General features: G+C 44.1%; 1 protein-coding gene across 1 annotated transcript; it reads right to left on the bottom strand.

Moving 5' to 3' along the window:
• Positions 1–314: 314 nt before the first annotated feature.
• Positions 315–1,253, bottom strand: LOC145505148 (olfactory receptor 2A12-like). The gene has a single exon (XM_081486952.1). It carries the CDS (start codon positions 1,251–1,253, stop codon positions 315–317), a length of 939 nt encoding a protein of 312 aa, XP_081343078.1.
• Between the last annotated feature and the right edge of the window lie 17,102 nt (positions 1,254–18,355).

The raw sequence follows: 18,355 nt of genomic DNA, 5'->3' as shown, positions 1-18,355 counted from the left end.
TGTACCTTTCTCAAGATTCAGCCACGGGTCATTCCCCAATGCTCATTCCTCTGTTTCAATCAAAGATTTTAATAGCTCAGATACCCTTCTTTTGTAAACCACCGAGACTAGAACAAGATGAAAATAAAAGACTGATATGCCTGGAAGACATTACATGGCAGGTTTGTCCCCCAAGGGCCTGAATAAAGTTGAGACTCTGGGCTGGGCGGGACGGGGGTGTACTGGTGCTGGTGGGTCATATGAATGAGTGTTTAGTGCATTGACTGTGTATCATGAGTCTTGTTCCTCTGACCCTCAGCACCTCTTTCACAGCCTCATTCTGGGCCCCTGTCCCAGCCCATCACCTTGAGGAAAGCCCTCTTCACGTCTTTGTTACGGAGGCTGTAGATGATGGGGTTGAGGAAGGCAGAGATGACATTGTAAAACAGGGCCAGCTTCTTGTCCTCTTCTGGGGAGGCCTCTGAGCCAGGCTTCATGTACATGACCATGGCTGGCACACAGAACATGGTGACCACAGCGATGTGGGAGGCACAGGTGGAGAAGGCCTTCAGCCGACCCTGAGCTGAATGAATCCTTAAGATGGCAACGAAGATGTTGATGTAAGTGACAAGGATAAGGGAAAGTGGAACCAGGATGACACTAAAGCCAAGAATGAAGTCTACCTGGTCATTGACTGAGGTGTCTGCACAAGCCAGCTTCAAGACAGCAGGGACTTCACAGAAGAAGTGGTTGATCTTGTTGGGACCACAGTAGGGCAGACGCATGGCAAAAACAGTGTAGACAAGAGCAGAGACGACACCCCAGAGTCCACAGAACAAGACCATTACCCTACACAGCCATGGACTCATGATGACCTTGTACCTGAGTGGGTGGCAGATGGCCACATACCTGTCTATAGACATGATGGCAAAGAGCCAGGACTCAGTAATGCCTAACACCAAGAAAATGTACATTTGGGCCACACAGCTGGCAAAAGAGATAGTCTTTTTCTGGCTTGCCAAATGTGCCAACATCTGGGGCATGGTTGTGGTGGTATAGCCCAGATCTAACATAGAAAGGATGACAATGAAGAAGTACATGGGTGGGTGGAGGTGCGAGTCCAGGGAGATGAGGATGATGATTAAACCATTGCCCAGAATGATCAACAGGTAGGTTGTCAGAAAAGCTGAGAAGAACAGAGGAGTGGTTCTGGGGCTGAAGGAGAAACCCAGAAGGATGAATTCAGTCACAGAAGATTGATTAGTCTCTTGCATTGTTTTCTACTTCTGAATGAAAAAGAAAGACACCAATTTAGACAGAAGATTAGCTAAACTATGTACCAGGATAAGGGTTGCCGATGGAGTTGGGGTAGTGGTCAGTGTCCAGTTATAATGAAACATCATGATCCCCCATGACAGGTTATTTTACCTCCCCTTGTCCACTGCCACCACTTTCAGGAAATTTATGAAGAGGAAAGGGCTTCCACATCTGGCCTGGCTCTGCCTCTGACCCACCAGCAATTGCCCATCTCAGCCTTACTTTACTCGGCTATGAAGTGAAAGCACTGGGTAGGTGATCTCTACCTCCTCTTAGCATCCTCTTCTCCTTAGTAAGGCAGCCAGGTGTTTAGAGATAAGCATTGTGATACAGATTATGCAAATTATGCAATTTGGCAAATTACAGTGAGAAAAACTACTTGCTCTTGTTGAGGACATCAATTTATTTTTTCATTTCAATTACACCCTCAGATTGCTCCTGGCAAGGACAGCTCTCTGACCATCACATACTCCATCACAAGTCATGGCGTGTTAGAAGGCACACTGAGTTCTAAGTCCGGGTTTTAAAGTTTATTAAGAGAATGACCTTGAGTAAGCCCTTTACCCTGCCCTCTAACCCTTTGAGGCCACTTCCTTGAGTACAAAATGAAAGTAATTATCTCTTTGTTACAAATTTGCTGCAAAGATTGAATGATGCATGAAAGCATCACACAGAGGACCTAATGTGATAGATACATAATAAATGTTAATTGCATTTCTGGATGGTTCTCTATATACAGGGACTGGAATTCAGGTCCAAGCTATGCAAGCAAACATCTCAAGAACTACTTCACCATATTTGATGCTCACAATCAATTTTCACTCCCCTAGATGCTTACTTTCTGTTTCTTCTCCTGACAAAAGCCAGCATTTCATTTTGTCCTTTAGCTTCTTACTGACTCTTAGCTCTTCCCCAACTTAATCTTCCTGAACCTTCATTTCTTCATGAAGAATAGGAAGAAGCCAGCATCACTGAAGAGGTGTCATGTGTATTGACTATACTCAGGGAATGAAGCAATCTTGATGCTGTCAGTATTATTCCTTCTCCTGGCACCGTTTTATTTGACTCAACCTACTTGTTCTCCAATCTGCTTGTTTTCCTTCAGATACCACGAATGAGTCTTCACAAGAACCTCTGTCTACATTCACTGCACTGGATGGTTTCTTGACTTTGTTTAAAGGACTGCACGCAGTTGGAACCTCCCATATGCTAGGCCCTTTTCTAAGACCTTCACAGATATTATCCAGTAGCTGACAGGTAATTATTCTTATTAAATCCCTTTCACCATAGAGACTTTGTAGGTCACATTGTACCCACAGTTGGCCTCAGTTTCCATATAAAGTATTATGTATTGCAGGCAGGTGGTCTCAAAGAAGAGAAACCACACAATAGTGTGGAAAGGGCAAAAGATTTAGAGACAGCAGGTTCTATTTGAATCCTGTCTCTGGCTTTACTCTTTATGTGAACTTGGGTAAACTAATGGTTTACTTCCTAGGCCTCAGTTACCTCAACTGTAAAATGGGAATAAAAATATCTACCTTACAAGCCACGTTCTTCCTTAGAGGAATTCCAAAGATATGAGAATATTCACTCTTGGGGCCAAGAGTTGGCAAATGTGCTGCCATTTCTAAGTTTTCAGTTTTCACATATAGTCAATGAATGTGTTTGCTGTTTAAGAGTCTGGTTTCAGCCCATTTTCTCTGCCCTGGCCTTCAGAGTACTCTTTCTAAAACAAAAATCTGACTACCCCCCACCCCCACCCCTTCAATCTTTTGGTGAATCCCTTGCCTACAGGGAAAAGTCTAAGAGAGGTAAACACCCTGGCTTCATTCCTTAAAGCAAGGCTCAGTTTTGTTCACCAGACTCCAAGGTAGATCAGACACTTTAAAGAGATCTCCAGCTGCTGCAAGGACTGAAACAGAGCATCACAGTGGCCCGAGATGCCACGTGCAAGGAGGAGACATAGAAAGGAGATGCATTCCAAGTCACAGTGGGGTTTTGTCACAGAGATGAGGACCCAGAACTCCAGGATGTCAGCTGGCCAGCTCTTTGGGTTCTGTCTTAACTTAAGGCAAGCCCAAAATAACTTGGAAGTTCTGCAGGTCAGATATATCCTCCATTAGCAGTTTGACTTCACTGTGCAAATTTTTATTTTTTTCCTGCAGTAACTTCATTACTTAATGCAGAGCCTTATAGATGGTAAGACCTGGTAAGTGCTTGTTGAATGATCTACAGACAGGGAGATGTGGAGAAGCCAGGGTAAAAAGAGAAAAGAAAGAATATAGACATTCTCTCGCTCCCTACACTTTTCGTTCCTGTTCCTCAGAGATGCAGAGACAATTACCTGTGTCTGGAGGTCACAGTCGCCCAGGAGAAATCAGGGCACAAGGTAGCTGAAGGAGGAAGATTGGGAGAGTTGGCACCAACTGTTCTGCAGTGTGGGAAGAAGAAAAGGAGCTGGGCAATATCACTAGACTGAAAAAGCTTGAAAACTGGAAACAGAATCCATGGGCCAGAGAGCCCCTGGAGCCTACCCCCAGGGAGCAGTGTTGGCTCTCAGGAGCCTCTGGCAGGAAGCCTGGGGCAGCTGCCACCTTCATCCACCCACTCTTGCCAGGGCACACTTTGCACAAATGCCAGAAACTTTCAGCCTCCCCATACACTGCAGGCAGAGGCTGCCTTCAGAGTATGACCCTGACCCAGCCCTGGTCTTCCCCTCCCAGTCAAATAGGGCTCACCCAGTCTTTCTCAGGTCTGTGTCTTGGAGGGGCCTGAGTCTACAGTGGCTGATGCTGAGCTCAGGATAGTTACAGGCCCAGGTCTAGAGCAAGCAGTCCAGAGCATCTTGCTTTGTTGTGTTCTGTGTTGCAGGTCTCTCCCTGAGTCCTCAGTGACATTCAACAGATCTATTCTGGGCAACTTCAGAGATTCATCAGACCTTGGGGCTGGAGGCAGTCTTGGAGGATCCAGCCCCTACCAGGGCACACATCTTCTCTGCAGCCTACCTGGCAAAAGATGCTCAGCTCCTGTTCACATTCTTCCAAGGACAGCAGGCTCATTACCTCCCAAGGAAGCTTCTGTAGCCTTGAATCTACCCTTCATAGAATACTTTCTCATTCTGAGCTAAAGCTAAGTACTGGTCCATTATGACCCTAGTGATGGGCTCTCTGAAGCACCCCTCTGTCTCATACTCTGCCCCTGCACTCTCCCACCTCTCCTCTGTTCTCCTGAGTCCCCAGTCTGCATTTCAATGCCATAGGCTTACCTGTCTCACCTCTCCTTATGAGGGTAAGTGGGGCTGTCTGGGTCATCCTCTTCCCCTTGATAAGCTCTCATGCCCAGATCCCGCCCTTTCTGCTTAAGCTGATCCCTATTCCCATCTCTTGCATCTAATGCCAGGCAGCAGCCCCAGCAGACTTCCCGCTGGCATCACAGGGATGGCCCCACCCCTCTGCTCAGCGGCTACGGGCTCTCAGGAACAACCTCTGGGGAGACATCTGATGCACAGGGATTTGTCGTCAGAGAGACCCGGTCACTGTGACCTGGCCAAGTCATTTAACTTCCTCTCTGTGAAATGGAGCTGTGTTCCCTGTAGTATAACAACACTTCTCATTGGGTTTCTTTGTGTTGAGTAGTGATTATGGGCCAGACATTTGATGTATACTAAATTCATGCAGCATTATTACCCTCATTTTATAGATACAGAAAAGGAAACTTGGAGCACTAAGTAGGCTGTGCGGAGCTGGGATTCTTGTCAGACCACCAGGCTCTGCTCCTAACCAGCACTGCACCCACTGTCATGATCCAGCACAAGTCAGACCAGAGGCAGGGAGCCTCACAGCCTCTTGGGTGGGAAGGACAGAGTCACACATACAGTGGAAAGTGGTTGACTAACTCACTCTAAATCAAGAGCAGCAACTTTTGAAGGCAGCAAGCTCTTTGGGGGCTTCTGGTGGATACATGTTCTCCTGGGGCTAGACAAGGAGGGGGGGAAGGGACCAACATTTACTGAACACCTTCTGTGTGCCCAGCACTTCAGAGGCATCATTCCATTTAGTCCTCCAACTACCCTGTACAGGAAGCACGTTATTTCCACTTTTGAGATGAGGACACTGAAGTTCAGAGCCATGCAATGCCATCTCCAAGGTCAAACAGCTGAGATCCCAATCTAGGTCTGCCTGATTGTAAAGGGCCTCAAGCACACTCTGCTTGAGGTGGGCAGTGGGTTTGGGACATCAGGACCACCCAAGTCTCTCACCTGCAGCCCTTCCCTCGGCTTTACTAACACCCCTCCCCGCAAGTTGGACGGCAGAATTTCCAGGGTCCTGAGTTGTTTCTGCGGCCTCTACCTGAGCTGCAAGGTGGTGGAGGCTAAACAGGAAATCGAGAAATTCTGATTCTCAGTCTGGAGGTCCTTCCCCCATGGATTCCTTCACACCCAGGATAACTCCTGAGAGAGTCTTCCCTTGTTTCTGAGTTACAACAGTGATCATGTTCATCGAGGAAAATTCACAGACCCAAGAAGGTAGAAAGGAGAAAATAATTACCTTCTAGTTCCTTCCACATGACAAAGAAAATTTTAGTTATGACTTGTGGATATTTCTCAATTTTTTTCCTATCCTTAAATGAAAGAGGATTTTTTTCTCACCTCAGTGATATCATGCTTTACATACATTTTATCATGGCAGACGCTAGCTGAATGACTATCCATTTCCTTCTTTGCTGAGAGAACCATCCTCTTGCTGACGACCCTTGTTAGGTGCAGTGAATACATCATGGACCAAGCCCAGACATTGGCTCCATTTCCCCCTTTCCCAGAATTCCTCAGTGAGGGCAGCGACATAACCTGGTCCTTTCCAGTAAGACTCCAGAGGAATTCAGCTGAGGAATGTTAGTGAAATATTTATTTTCCTACAAAAAGGGAATAGACTGACTATGATACAAACCCCTTCCCTCAAACCTCCTTTCTATCACCATGAATGAGACGCCATAAGTGGAAATAGGCACCTGTCTTGAGATCCTGAGGAAAGAGCTCAGAGAATTGCAGGGGTCCTCTCATCAACATTATCCATCTGGGAGCTATTACATGATGCCATTTACCTCAAGTTTTCTTCTTATGTGAAAAAATGAACTGTTGTATATCTGAACAACTGTTAGCTGGGTTTCCTGGGTTGTGCAGGCAAATCCTAATGAATCAAGTATTCTACCTTTTAAAAACTTAATATTATGTGATAAGCATTTTACCCTGATCTCCAACTTGCAGCTTCCAGAACTGCAAGAAATAAACGCTTGTTATTTAAACCACCAAGTCTGTGGTATTCTATTATAGCAGCTTGAGTTGACTAAGACAGAGGTCAAGGTGGCTAGAGTTCAGAGCAGAGGACTAGAGAGGAAAGCGTCACAGAGAGCAAGCCCAGGAGTCTGCAGAAGGCCCCTCTCCAGTCTTCAGATGAGGGCTGATCAGTGCATGCATATGAGGAAACACCAGAGGATCAGGGAAGCTAAAAGATTAATAAGACAATAGTATGAAGAACTTAATTCCAAAAATTTTATATCTTAGATAAAATGAAAAAATTCATTGAAAAGTATTAACTATCAAAGCTCATTTGAAAATACATAAGAAACCCAAATAGCCATACATCTATTTTTTAAATTGAATGTTGAGTAAAATCTTTTCACAGAGAAAACTTTAGACATAGATGGATTTACTTGTGAATTCTACCAGAGCTTTAAGGAAGAAATTCCATTGCCATACCAAACTTGGGTCTGCTCACCTGAGCAGTAAAGCCAATCTACTGACACTGGGTTGTGATAAAGGAAAGTGCAGTGTTTATTGCAGGGGCCAAGCAGGGGGTCCAGGCAGCTAGTGCTTAAAGACCTGAAGTTGGTTTGTGCAGACACATCCCTCAGTGACCGGTGGACTTTATTTGGGGTTTCATCCTGCTTTTGATCCCACTCTCCTTCATTCCGGGATCCTATGTTTGCATCTTTGCCTCCACCTTAAGCATCCATTCTCCTTAAGGAGAAGGCAATGGCACCCCACTCCAGTACTCTTGCCTGGCAAATTCCATGGATGGAGGAGCCTGGTAGGCTGCAGTCGATGGGGTCGCTAAGAGTCGGACACAACTGAGCGACTTCACTTTCACTTTTCCCTTTCATGCATTGGAGAAGGAAATGGCAACCCACTCCAGTGTTCTTGCCTGGAGAATCCCAGGGATGGGGGAGCCTGGTGGGCTTCCGTCTATGGGGTCACAGAGAGTTGGACACGACTGAAGTGACTTAGCAGTAGCAGTAAGCATCCATACATCCCAGGGGAGAGTCAAATCCTTTGCCACTTGTGCTTCCCACATAACTGTGGTCACCATGTTTTACAGGCCAGCCATGATCATGTACATGAGGTCTGGGTCCTGGTATGACCCAGAGAGAGACAAGAAGCTTGCCCTTTTCTACAATGTCATCTCTGCCTTCCTCAACCCCATCATCTACAGTCTCAGGAACAAAGATGTAAAGAGGGCCTTTCTGAAAGTACTGGACCGGAGAGGCACAGCTCAATGACCCAGGATGTTTCAGAGTTGTCCAGAATCATGGGCCGGCCTGATGGGGCTCATATGGTATCATTAAAGTACATAATTTCTGACCAATATGAACCTTTCTGTATCTATGAGATACCCAGAAGAGGTGAGGTCATTCTTACATTGAAGTCTTCTCTATTGGTTTAAAATTTTTCAACTGCTACCATTAATGGACTTGGTTGAGTATTGAAGGCAAAGAATTTCTGTTATAACAAGGATGTCCTTATGGTCCAACACCATTGATTTACTGGTTTTCCTGGGTTCTTGCCTCACCTCTGGAAAATTATTTATCAGTTCAATATAATCATAGTCAAACTTTCAACATGCATATATGCCTTTCTGCAATCTAAAGGGTTGGGGATGAAGATGACATAAAGAGTAGACAGATTACATAGGAACAGTCTTGTGTTTCTGTCTGACAAGTGCTCACAAGTAATATTAGCATTTCTTTTTGCACTTGGTGCTATAAAATGTAAGCTAGAATTATTTTTTAACACATCTGTGGAACAGTGTGGCTAATAATCTGGTCTGACTCAGGTTGTAAAAATGACTCTTACCTGGTTTTACATTTTAAATATTCACTTTTACTCTCAGAAAATAAAAATGTATATTTCATGAAAGAAAAATACATGTATGTTTATCTATCTGCATCTCTCTCTATGTATATTTATATAATGAGAGTCAGAAATATGCAGAAAGAATTTATAGAAAAGAGTATAGCAAAAACATGTTTACTATTTTGCCATATTAATTTGAGCCTTTTTTTTTCTTTAAAAAAGGATTAAATAATTACGGATGTTATGGCATCCAGTCGCAAAACACACCTTGGAGGACACTCAAGACAGTGAAGTACAGTTTATTATGCCAGTGGGCCCAAGGGGAATCCATTCCCAACAAGGACCCTAATGTTTCTGAGAAGCCCAGTTTTATATCCCCACTACATGACTGGTTACATGTTAGCAACCTCTTTGGTGTATATGATTCAGTTTTACAACAAGTAGGTGCTGGGAGAGCAAGCAATTAAGGTTAAAGGGGGGGTACAATGATTATACATCAAGGGGAAATGTCTCCATGGTTAATCTAACAGGGGTAGCCTGACCTCAGTTACAATCTCTGTTTGTCATTTGTAGGGAGGGAAGTCTCCAGGAGACCTGGTTTTCACTAGCAACGATTTCCTTACTCTTGGGCGGGGTTCAGGCCCAGTTCACATCCTGTCTTTAATATGGATAACAGGCTTCAAGATGGAGTCTCTCTTGCTTTCGTCACACTGGCCCCAACACAGATAAAGTTGAAGCGCTCTTTGACTATTCCCAACTGCTCTGAATCTACCAGTATCATTATATCGGTGTCTATTTAGTGTGTCTAAGTTTTTCCTTACATATAATTGTATCCATAAGCAATACACACAGTTGTTTTTGTATGAACTTAAAATTTTATAATGATATCAAGAAATCAGTACCACTCTGAAAATATTTAACTCCGCATCATGTTTCTGACATCTACTTACTGAACACATATAGGCCTAACCCTTTCTCTTTAACAAGCATTTAATGTATGTACCACATTTCATATATCTAATTATTATTGAATATTTGTTTATTTTCAGTTTTTCATTATCTAAACAATTCTGCCACAAATGTTTTAGACATTTCTCCCTATGTAAGTATTGTTTCCAGGACTTATGTGTAACAGTGAATGTGGCAGAGTTTAGAACTTTCAAATTTACTAGATATTCCTAAATTATTCTTCTAAGTAGTTATACAAGTCTAAAACTTTCATTCTCAACACTTGATAGTATTATCTATCTCCACCATTCTAAAGTTTCTATCTCATAGATAGACAGTGGTGACATAATTTCCCATTTTATTCAGAGTTCTCTCATTTTTGGTGAATTTCACATCTTTCCATAAGCTTGTTGGTATTATTGCATAGTGAATTCAGCCCTGGAGTCAGACTGCTGTATTTTGTCCTCAGCTCTACCCGTTACTAACTCAATGATGATGGGCAATTACCTAACTTCTCTAAGTTTCCTCATCTGTTAATGGGAAGAACATACTATAGATCACAGAGGGTTGTTAGAAAGATTAAATGAGATAATATGTGTGAAAGGTTGTTGCTGAGCTGTCAAAGACGCCAGGATTCTTAGTCTCTGAAGGAGAGGAATTGGATCTAGGGCCAGTGATGAGGCTTGATCTCAGAGCTTTTGTGTAGCAAATTTTTATTAAAGAATAAAAGAGAAAGCTTCTGACATAGACACCAAAAGGGGGCAGAAAGAGTGCCCCCCCCTCACCCCGCTAGTCTTCAGCCGATGTTATATAGCTACTAGCAGGCTGCTAATTAGAGAAAGGAAATGTCTCAAAACTCAGAGACTGGCACCAAGCCCCTCACCCACAACATGCATTTTGAGATAACATTGGCACAAGGTGAGTTGTCCGGGGCCATAAAACTATTGACATGAATCTTGAAGAAAGGCAGTTTTTCAAGCAAATACATAGTCTCATTAACATAGCTTAAAAGAATATTTGCAGGAATGAAACATACTGGTTTGTCAAGTCAGTTCTGAGTCTTAGGCAGAACTGACTTGAAGAGTCTAGGGTAAATACACAGTTCATTAACATAGCTTAAGAAAATCAAGGCAATGCCAAAGAATATTCAAACTACCTCACAATTGCACTCATATTACATGCTAGCAAAGCAAAGCTCAAAATTCTCCAAGGCAGGCTTCAACAGTACATGAACCATGAAATTCCAGATGTTCAAGATGGTTTTAGAAAACGTAGAGGAACCAGAGATCAAATTGCCAACATCCACTGGATCATGGGAAAAGCAAGAGAGTTCCAGAAAAACATCTATTTCTGCTTTATTGACTATGCCAAAGCCTTTGACGGTGTGGATCACAATAAACTCTGGAAAACTCTTAAAGAGATAAGAATACCAGATCACCTGACCTGCCTCCTGAGAAATCTGTATGCAGGTCAAGAAGCAACAGTTAGAACTGGACATGGAAAAACACAATGCTTCCAAATTGGAAAAGGAGTACGTCAAGGCTGTATATTGTCAACCTGCTTATTTAACTTATATGCAGAGTACATCATGAGAAATGCCGGGCTGGATGAAGCACAAGCTGAAATCAAGATTACTGGGAGAAATATCAATAACCTCAGATATGCAGATGACACCACTCTTATGGCAGAAAGTGAAGAAGAACTAAAGAGCCTCTTGATGAAAGTGAAAGAGGAGAGTGAAAAAGCTGGCTTAAAACTCAACATTCAGAAAACTAAGATCATGGCATCTGGTCCCATCACTTCATGGCAGATAGATGGGGAAACAGTGGAGACAGTGAGAGACTTTTTCTTGGGCTCCAAAATCACTGCAGATGGTGACAGCAGCCATGAAATTAAAAAATGCTTGCTCTTGGAAGAAAAGCTATGACCAACCTAGACAGCATATTAAAAGCAGAGACATTACTTTGTCAACAAAGGTCCATCTAGTCAAGGCTATGGTTTTTCCAGTAGTCATGTATGGATGTGAGAGTTGGACTATAAAGAAAGCTGAGCGCTGAAGAATTGGTGCTTTTGAACTGTGGTGTTGGAGAAGACTCTTGAGAGTCTCTTGGACTGCAAGGAGATCAAACCAGTCAATCCTAAAGGAAATCAGTCCTGAATATTCATTGGAAGGACTGACACTGAAGCTGACACTCTAATACTTTGGCCACCTGATGCAAAGAACTGACTCATTTGAAAAGACCCTGATGCTGGGAAAGATTGAAGGTGGGAGGAGAAGGGGACGACAGAGGATGAGATGGTTGGATGGCATCACCAACTCGATGGACATGAGTTTGAGTAAGCTCTGGGAGTTGCTGAAGGATAGGGAAGCCTGGCGTGCTGCAGTCCATGGGGTTGCAAAGAGTTGGACACGACTGAGCGACTGAACTGAACTGAAGAAAAGCATTTTCATAAGAAAAACGCATTGGTTAGCTCAAGGTTTGAGAAAAGTTAAGTTGAGGTGGAACCAGGTGTCGTTATGGAGACACAGAATTTTAAAAGAAATCTCCTTTTAAATTTGTATAGGGAAGGGGAAAAAATTCTGACACCTGTTTGTTTCCTCCTGCTGCTTAAGAGAGAGAGAAAAAATGTCTAACACTTGCAGCCTATTTCCTGTGTTTGTAGATCCCTAGCCTTCCAGCCTGTTACCCTCTCACGTGTAAAGCATTTATCATAATAAAAAACAAATAGTAAGTATTCAGTGAATGTGAGATACTGTTTACCTTTTCTTAATTAGTAATTTATTATATATTGGATAATATTCTTTGTCTGTTACATGTGCTGAAGATATCTTCTTTCAGTTTATTATTTGTTTTATTTATTGCAAAAGTCATACATGTTTATTCTTAAAATTTTATAATAGATGCAAACAAATACCCATTATTTTAGACTTGCAGATAACTATAGTTAAAAATTCAGGGTCTAAATTTTTTTAAATTGTCTTTATGAATATTTTTAAGAAACATAACACAATTCTTAAACAATTTATTTTTTGTTTCCATGATTTTTAACATTGAATTACACAGTATTTATTCTTCTGTCACATGATTTATTCACTCAGTACAGGTTTAAACATTTTTCCATTTTCATTTATTTTCACTGTTGAAAATTATTTTTTTCACTTTTTGATGGATAGAAAAGAATAATGACTTTGAATGAATAGAATTCTTAATGAACTTATGAGTCTATCCTTATGGTTTTTCTTAGATGAATGTATGTCAACGATTTCATTGCATTGCAAGAGGAGAGGCTGGGAGGTGGACAAGATTCAGGGCAGGAAGGGTTTTGGCCGCTGGACTAAGGAGCTGAGACTAAATTCCCCAGATGGAAACTTGTGAGGACTCTGAAAGAGGGGAACAAAGGCAGAGTTGCAGGATAGAAAGCCAGCTGTGGCAGCCATGGGAATGCTTATCGACCACACAGTCTGCTTGTTGAATCCAGGCCCTGCCACTTGAGGAGGGAAGTGAATAACAGACCTGGAAATCCTGGTTGCTTGGGGTGGGCAGCCTAGGAGACGAGTTCCAGGCTGGGCCAGGGGAGTGTGGGAGAGGAACAGCCCTCCACAGTTGTGAGGAGGCCCCTCGGGTGGGAAGCAGGCACAGATCTTCAGCCCTGAGGTTCTCAGAGGAGCTGAAGCCATATTCACCAAACTCTGAGCTCCCCTCCAGTGGAGGAAGAGGCCTCCAGGACCTGATCGGTGCTGCAGTGGACTCCACACTGGGATCAGGATCAGAATAGTGGGGAGCAGGAGAGCGACCATCACCCAGGAAGAAGGCTAGTAAGAAGGAGAAAGAAGGGACTTCATCTAGGGAGTGTAAGACACAGTGAGGGCTGGAATGTGCCTAGTGCCCCCGCCTAAGGAGACTGCCTTTCCCAGAAGCCAGGCTCTGCAGACGGGCTCTGCCCTCATCAGTCTCTCCCCTGTGTCTCCCGGCTTTCAGCCCAAGCCCCAGTCTGGCTCCTTTGGGGAAACACTGGGCCAAGAACCAAATGTAACTCCAGTCCCCCTGGGCTGTGCGTGGGCAGGGGACCTTCTCATGCTCAGGAAGAATGGAGCCTGAAGTTTCTTTCCCACCAGGCAGGACTGAACTCCTATGGGATGTTCCTGAGCAGGAACCTAGTGCTTCCTCCCCAGTAGGAAGGGGCTGCAGGAACTTAGCTCCTGGTTAGAGCCCTGGGGCCACATGTCACTAAGGAGTACCCTCCTGAGTCTGAGAGATCTCTGCTCACAGCCCCCTTCCCTGCAGAGTTATAATCTCAGGACAGCAGTGCCCACAGCCATTCTGGGGAGCAAGCCAGGCTGTGGCTGACCCCCCATGCCCAGTCTTGCCAGGAGCTCTGGGTAGGAGCTGGTTCACAGTTCCTGTTCATCTCAGTGTCTCTCCCCATGTCTATGTGAGAGTGTCCACGGTTGTCTCTGCCTCTTTCTCTCTGTGTGTCCATCCTTTCCTTCCTCTGTCTCTGGGTCTGTTATTATCTCTCCGTCTCTGCCTCTCCTTCTCTTTGTTACTCTCCATCCCTCTCCATTTGTTTCCTTCTGCCTCTTTTTCTGTTTGCTAACTCTGGGCTTCTCTGCCTCCAAAGATTTCATCCATCTCTCTGATCCACTTTCTGATTGTGTAGCTCTGGTGTTCTGTCTAACTGGGTCTTCAGCTCACTCTGTGACTTTCTTTCCCTCTTTATGTCTGTTTACTGCTTGCTATGGTCTGGATTGGCCTGCAGCATCGTCCTTTGACTCACAAGGATCTGCCCTTGCAGTGCTTCTCTGTACCTGCCATTGGAACTCTGTTCTCTGCCATCCTTCATCCACTGTCAGCAACTATCCCTCACCTTCCTGCTCCCTCTGCCGTCACCCCTCTGTCCAGCTCTCTCTTGTCTGCAGTTGCCCCATCTTCTTGTTCTTGGCCTCTCTTTCAGCTCCTCTCTCTCCCCTGGAGACTAGCCTTGCTTGGCTGTCTCTATCTGCCCTGTCAATTGCCTGTTTCTCTCTATCTGATTTTTGATGGCTCTTTGCTGCTCCTGTCGCGCCCTGCTCAACCCTCTGGTGCCCCTTTCTCACAGCCCTGGCTCATATCCTACTTTCCCGTCATCTGCGACATCCCTTTCTGTCTCTCCCTTATCTTCCTGCCTCTTTCCCCTTCAGTGTCTTTACCATGCTTTGTCCTTCTGACTCTTTCATTGGGTCTCCATGTCTCTGTGCCTCTTTTCTCTAGTCTTTTGTCTTCTACTTACACAAGAGAAGAAGAAATCTTCTTCCTTCTGCTGAGCCCTCTCCTTCTCTTCCTGTTGATGTTCATGACACTCCCAGCACCCGTTTCCTTCTCTCCTTGTGTGTGCCCCATTTCTCAAATTTTGGTTCTCTATGCCTCTCTCTGTCTTCTTGCCACATATGTTTGTGTCTCTTCCTCCCTTCTGGGGCCTCTCTATATTTTCCCATCATTTTCTCTGCTTCTGTTGCTTTCTAATTTTTATCTGTTTCTCTGGGTCATTCTTAGCCCCTGAAGGTTTGTGCTGATGCTGGGGGAGAGTGTTTGTGGTGGGAGAAGAGCTAAGGAAAAGGGAAGAGAGGAGAAAACATATTTTCAGCACTTGACAGAATCATATATTATTGTAATAAACCTCTCTCTCATTTTTTTTTTTTACAGATAAGAAATAGTTACCTACTCAGAATCATGGCAGTAAATGGCAAAAGTGAAAATTCAAAACTACACTGAGCCTTTTGTTTCTTCATCTGTGCTGCAGAAGGGTAGGTATGTAGTAGAAGATAAATATATGGGGCTTCCCTGGTGGCTCAGATGGTAAAGAATCCACCTGCAATGTGGGAGACCTGGGTTCGATCCCTGGGTTGGGAAGATCCCATGGTGAAGGGAATGGCTACCCACTCCAGTATTCTTGCTCAGAGAGTTTCATGAATAGAGGAGCTTGGTGGGCTATATACAGCCCATGGGGTCACAAAGTGTTGGACTTGACTGAATGATTTTCACTTACTCATGTGGTGCTAGTGGTAAAGAACCCACCTGCCAATGCAGGAGACATAAGAGACATGAGTTTGATCCCTGGGTCAGGAAGATCCCCTGGAGGATGGCATGGCAACCCACTCCAGTTTTCTTGCCTGGAGAATTCCATGGACAGAGGAGCCTGGTGGGCTACAGTCCATAGGGTCACACAGAGTCAGACATGACTGAAACAACTTAGCAGGCACAGCACAAAGTATAGAAGAAAAAAAATTAGGACAAATACACAAACTCATCTTAGGGCAAGGAGTCCTGGGGGGCAGAGGCCTGTCACCCACGTCCCCTTTGCTTTCACCCGAAGGTACAGTTCAGTTCAGTTCAGTCACTCACTCGTGTCCGACTCTTTATGACCCCATGAACCGCAGCACGCCAGGCCTCCCTGTCCATCACCAACTCCCGGAGTCCACCCAAACCCATGTCCATCGAGTCGGCGATGCCATCCAACCATCTCATCCTCTGTTGTCCCTTTCTCCTCCTGCCCTCAATCTTTCCCAGCATCAGGGGCTTTTCCAATGAGTCAGCTCTTCGCATCAGGTGGCCGAAGTATTGGAGTTTCAATTTCAACATCAGTCCTTCCAATGAACATCCAGGATTGATCTCCTTTAGGATGGACTGGTTGGATCTCCTTGCAGTCCAAGGGACTCTCAAGAGTCTTCTCCAACACCACAGTTCAAAAGCATCAATTCTTCGGCACTCAGCTTTCTTTATACTCCAACTCTCACATCCCTACATGACTACTGGAAAAACCATAGCCTTGACTAGACGGACCTTTGTTAACAAAGTAATGTCTCTGCTTTTAATATGCTATCTAGGTTGGTCATAACTTTCCTTCCAAGGAGTAAGCGTCTTTTAATTTTATGGCTGCAATCACCATCTGCAGTGATTTTGGAGCCCAAAAAAGTAAAGTCAGCCACTATTTCCACTGTGTCCCCATCTATTTCCCATGAAGTGATGGGACCAGATGCCATGATCTTAGTTTTCTGAATGTTGAGCTTTAAGCCACCTTTTTCACTCTCCTCTTTCACTTTCATCAAGAGGCTCTTTAGTTCTTCTTCACTTTCTGCCATAAGGGTGATGTCATCTGCATATCTGAGGTTATTGATATTTCTCCCGGCAATCTTGATTCCAGCTTGTGCTTCATCCAGCCCAGCATTTCTCATGATGTATTCTGCATATAAGTTAAATAAGCAGAGTGACAATATACAGCCTTTATGTCCTCCTTTCCCAATTTGGAACCAGTCTGTTGTTCCATGTCCAGTTCTAACTATTGCTTCCTGACCTGCATACAGATTTCTCAAGAGGCAGGTCAGGTAGTCTGGTATTTCCATCTCCTTCAGAATTTCCAGAGTTTATTGGGATCCACACAGTCAAGGCTTTAGCATAGTCAATAAAGCAGAAATAGATGCTTTTCTAGAACTCTCTTGCTTTTCCCATGATCCAGCGGATGTTGGCCATTTGATCTCTGGTTCCTCTGCCTTTACTAAAACCATCTTGAACATCTGGAAGTTCATGGTTCACATACTGCTGAAGCCTGCCTTGGAGAATTTTGAGCATTGCTTTACTAGTGTGTGAGATGAGTGCAATTGTGCGGTAGTTCGAGCATTCTTTGGCATTGCCTTTCTTTGAGATTGGAATGAAAACTGACCTTTTCCAGTCCTGTGGCCACAGCTGAGTTTTCCAAATTTGCTGACATATTGAGTGCAGCACTTTCACAGCATCATCTTAGGATTTGAAATAGCTCAACTGGATTCCATCACCTCCACTAGCTTTGTTTATAGTGATGCTTCCTAAGGCTCACTTGACTTCACATTCCAGGATATCTGGCTTTAGGTGAGTGTGAGTGATCACACCATCATGATTATCTGGGTCACGAAGATCTTTTTTGTATAGTTCTTCTGTGTATTCTTGCTATCTCTTCTTAATACCTTCTGTTTCTGTTAGGTCCATACCATTTCTGTCCTTTATTGAGCCCATCTTTGCATGAAATGTTCCCTTGGTATCTCTAGTTTTCTTGAAGAGATCTCTAGTCTTTCCCATTCTATTGTTTTCCTCTATTTCTTTGCATTGATCGCTGAGGAAGGCTTTCTTATCTCTCCTTGCTAGTCTTTGGAACTCTGCATTCAAATGGGTATATCTTTCTTTTTCTCCCTTGCTTTTCACTTCTCTTCTTTTCACAGCTATTTATAAGGCCTCTTCAGACAGCTGTGTTTTGCATTTTTGCATTTCTTTTTCTTGGGGATGGTCTTGATTCCTGTCTCCTGTACAATGTCACGAACCTCCGTCCATAGTTCATCAGGCACTCTGTCTATCACATCTAGTCCCTTAAATCTATTTCTCACTTCCAGGGCTTGAAACTGGGCTCTTGTCTAACGCTCTTAAATGAATTGTCCAAGGAGACACATATGCTGACAAAGCAAGAGATTTTATTTGGAAAGGGCACCCAAGTGGAGAGCAGTGGGGTAAAGGAACCCAGGAGAACGGCTCTGCCATATGGCTCGTAGGCTCCGGTTTTATGGTGATGGGATTAGTTACCGGGTTGTCTTTAGCCAATCACTCTGGCTCAGAATCCATCCTAGTGGTGCACGCCTTGTTCAACCAAGATGGATGCCAGACAGAATTCTGGGAGGTGGTCGGATGTGTGGTGTCTCCTTTGGACCTTTCCTGAACTCTTCCGGTTGGTGGTGGCTTATTAGTTCCGTGTTCCTTACCAGGACCTCCTGTCCTAAAACAACTCATGCAAATGGTTACTATGGTGCCTGGCCAGGGTGTGCGGTTTCAGTCAGTGTGCTTCCCCTAACAAAACTACTATGGGGATGTATTCGGTAGTGCCCCCATCTAATAATCCAAAATGAAAAATGAGTGAAAATTCGTTGGCACTAAAACCCCAAATACTATATATTCCCCAAACTCTTTAAACAGGCAGAGCACA

The sequence above is a fragment of the Giraffa tippelskirchi genome, chromosome 5, assembly GCF_054371585.1.
Source record: "Giraffa tippelskirchi isolate mGirTip1 chromosome 5, T2T-mGirTip1v1.2.pri, whole genome shotgun sequence".
NCBI classification, from domain to species: domain Eukaryota; kingdom Metazoa; phylum Chordata; class Mammalia; order Artiodactyla; family Giraffidae; genus Giraffa; species Giraffa tippelskirchi.
The sequence above is the reverse complement of the archived record's forward strand: the minus strand, read 5'-3'. Positions and strand labels throughout refer to the sequence as shown.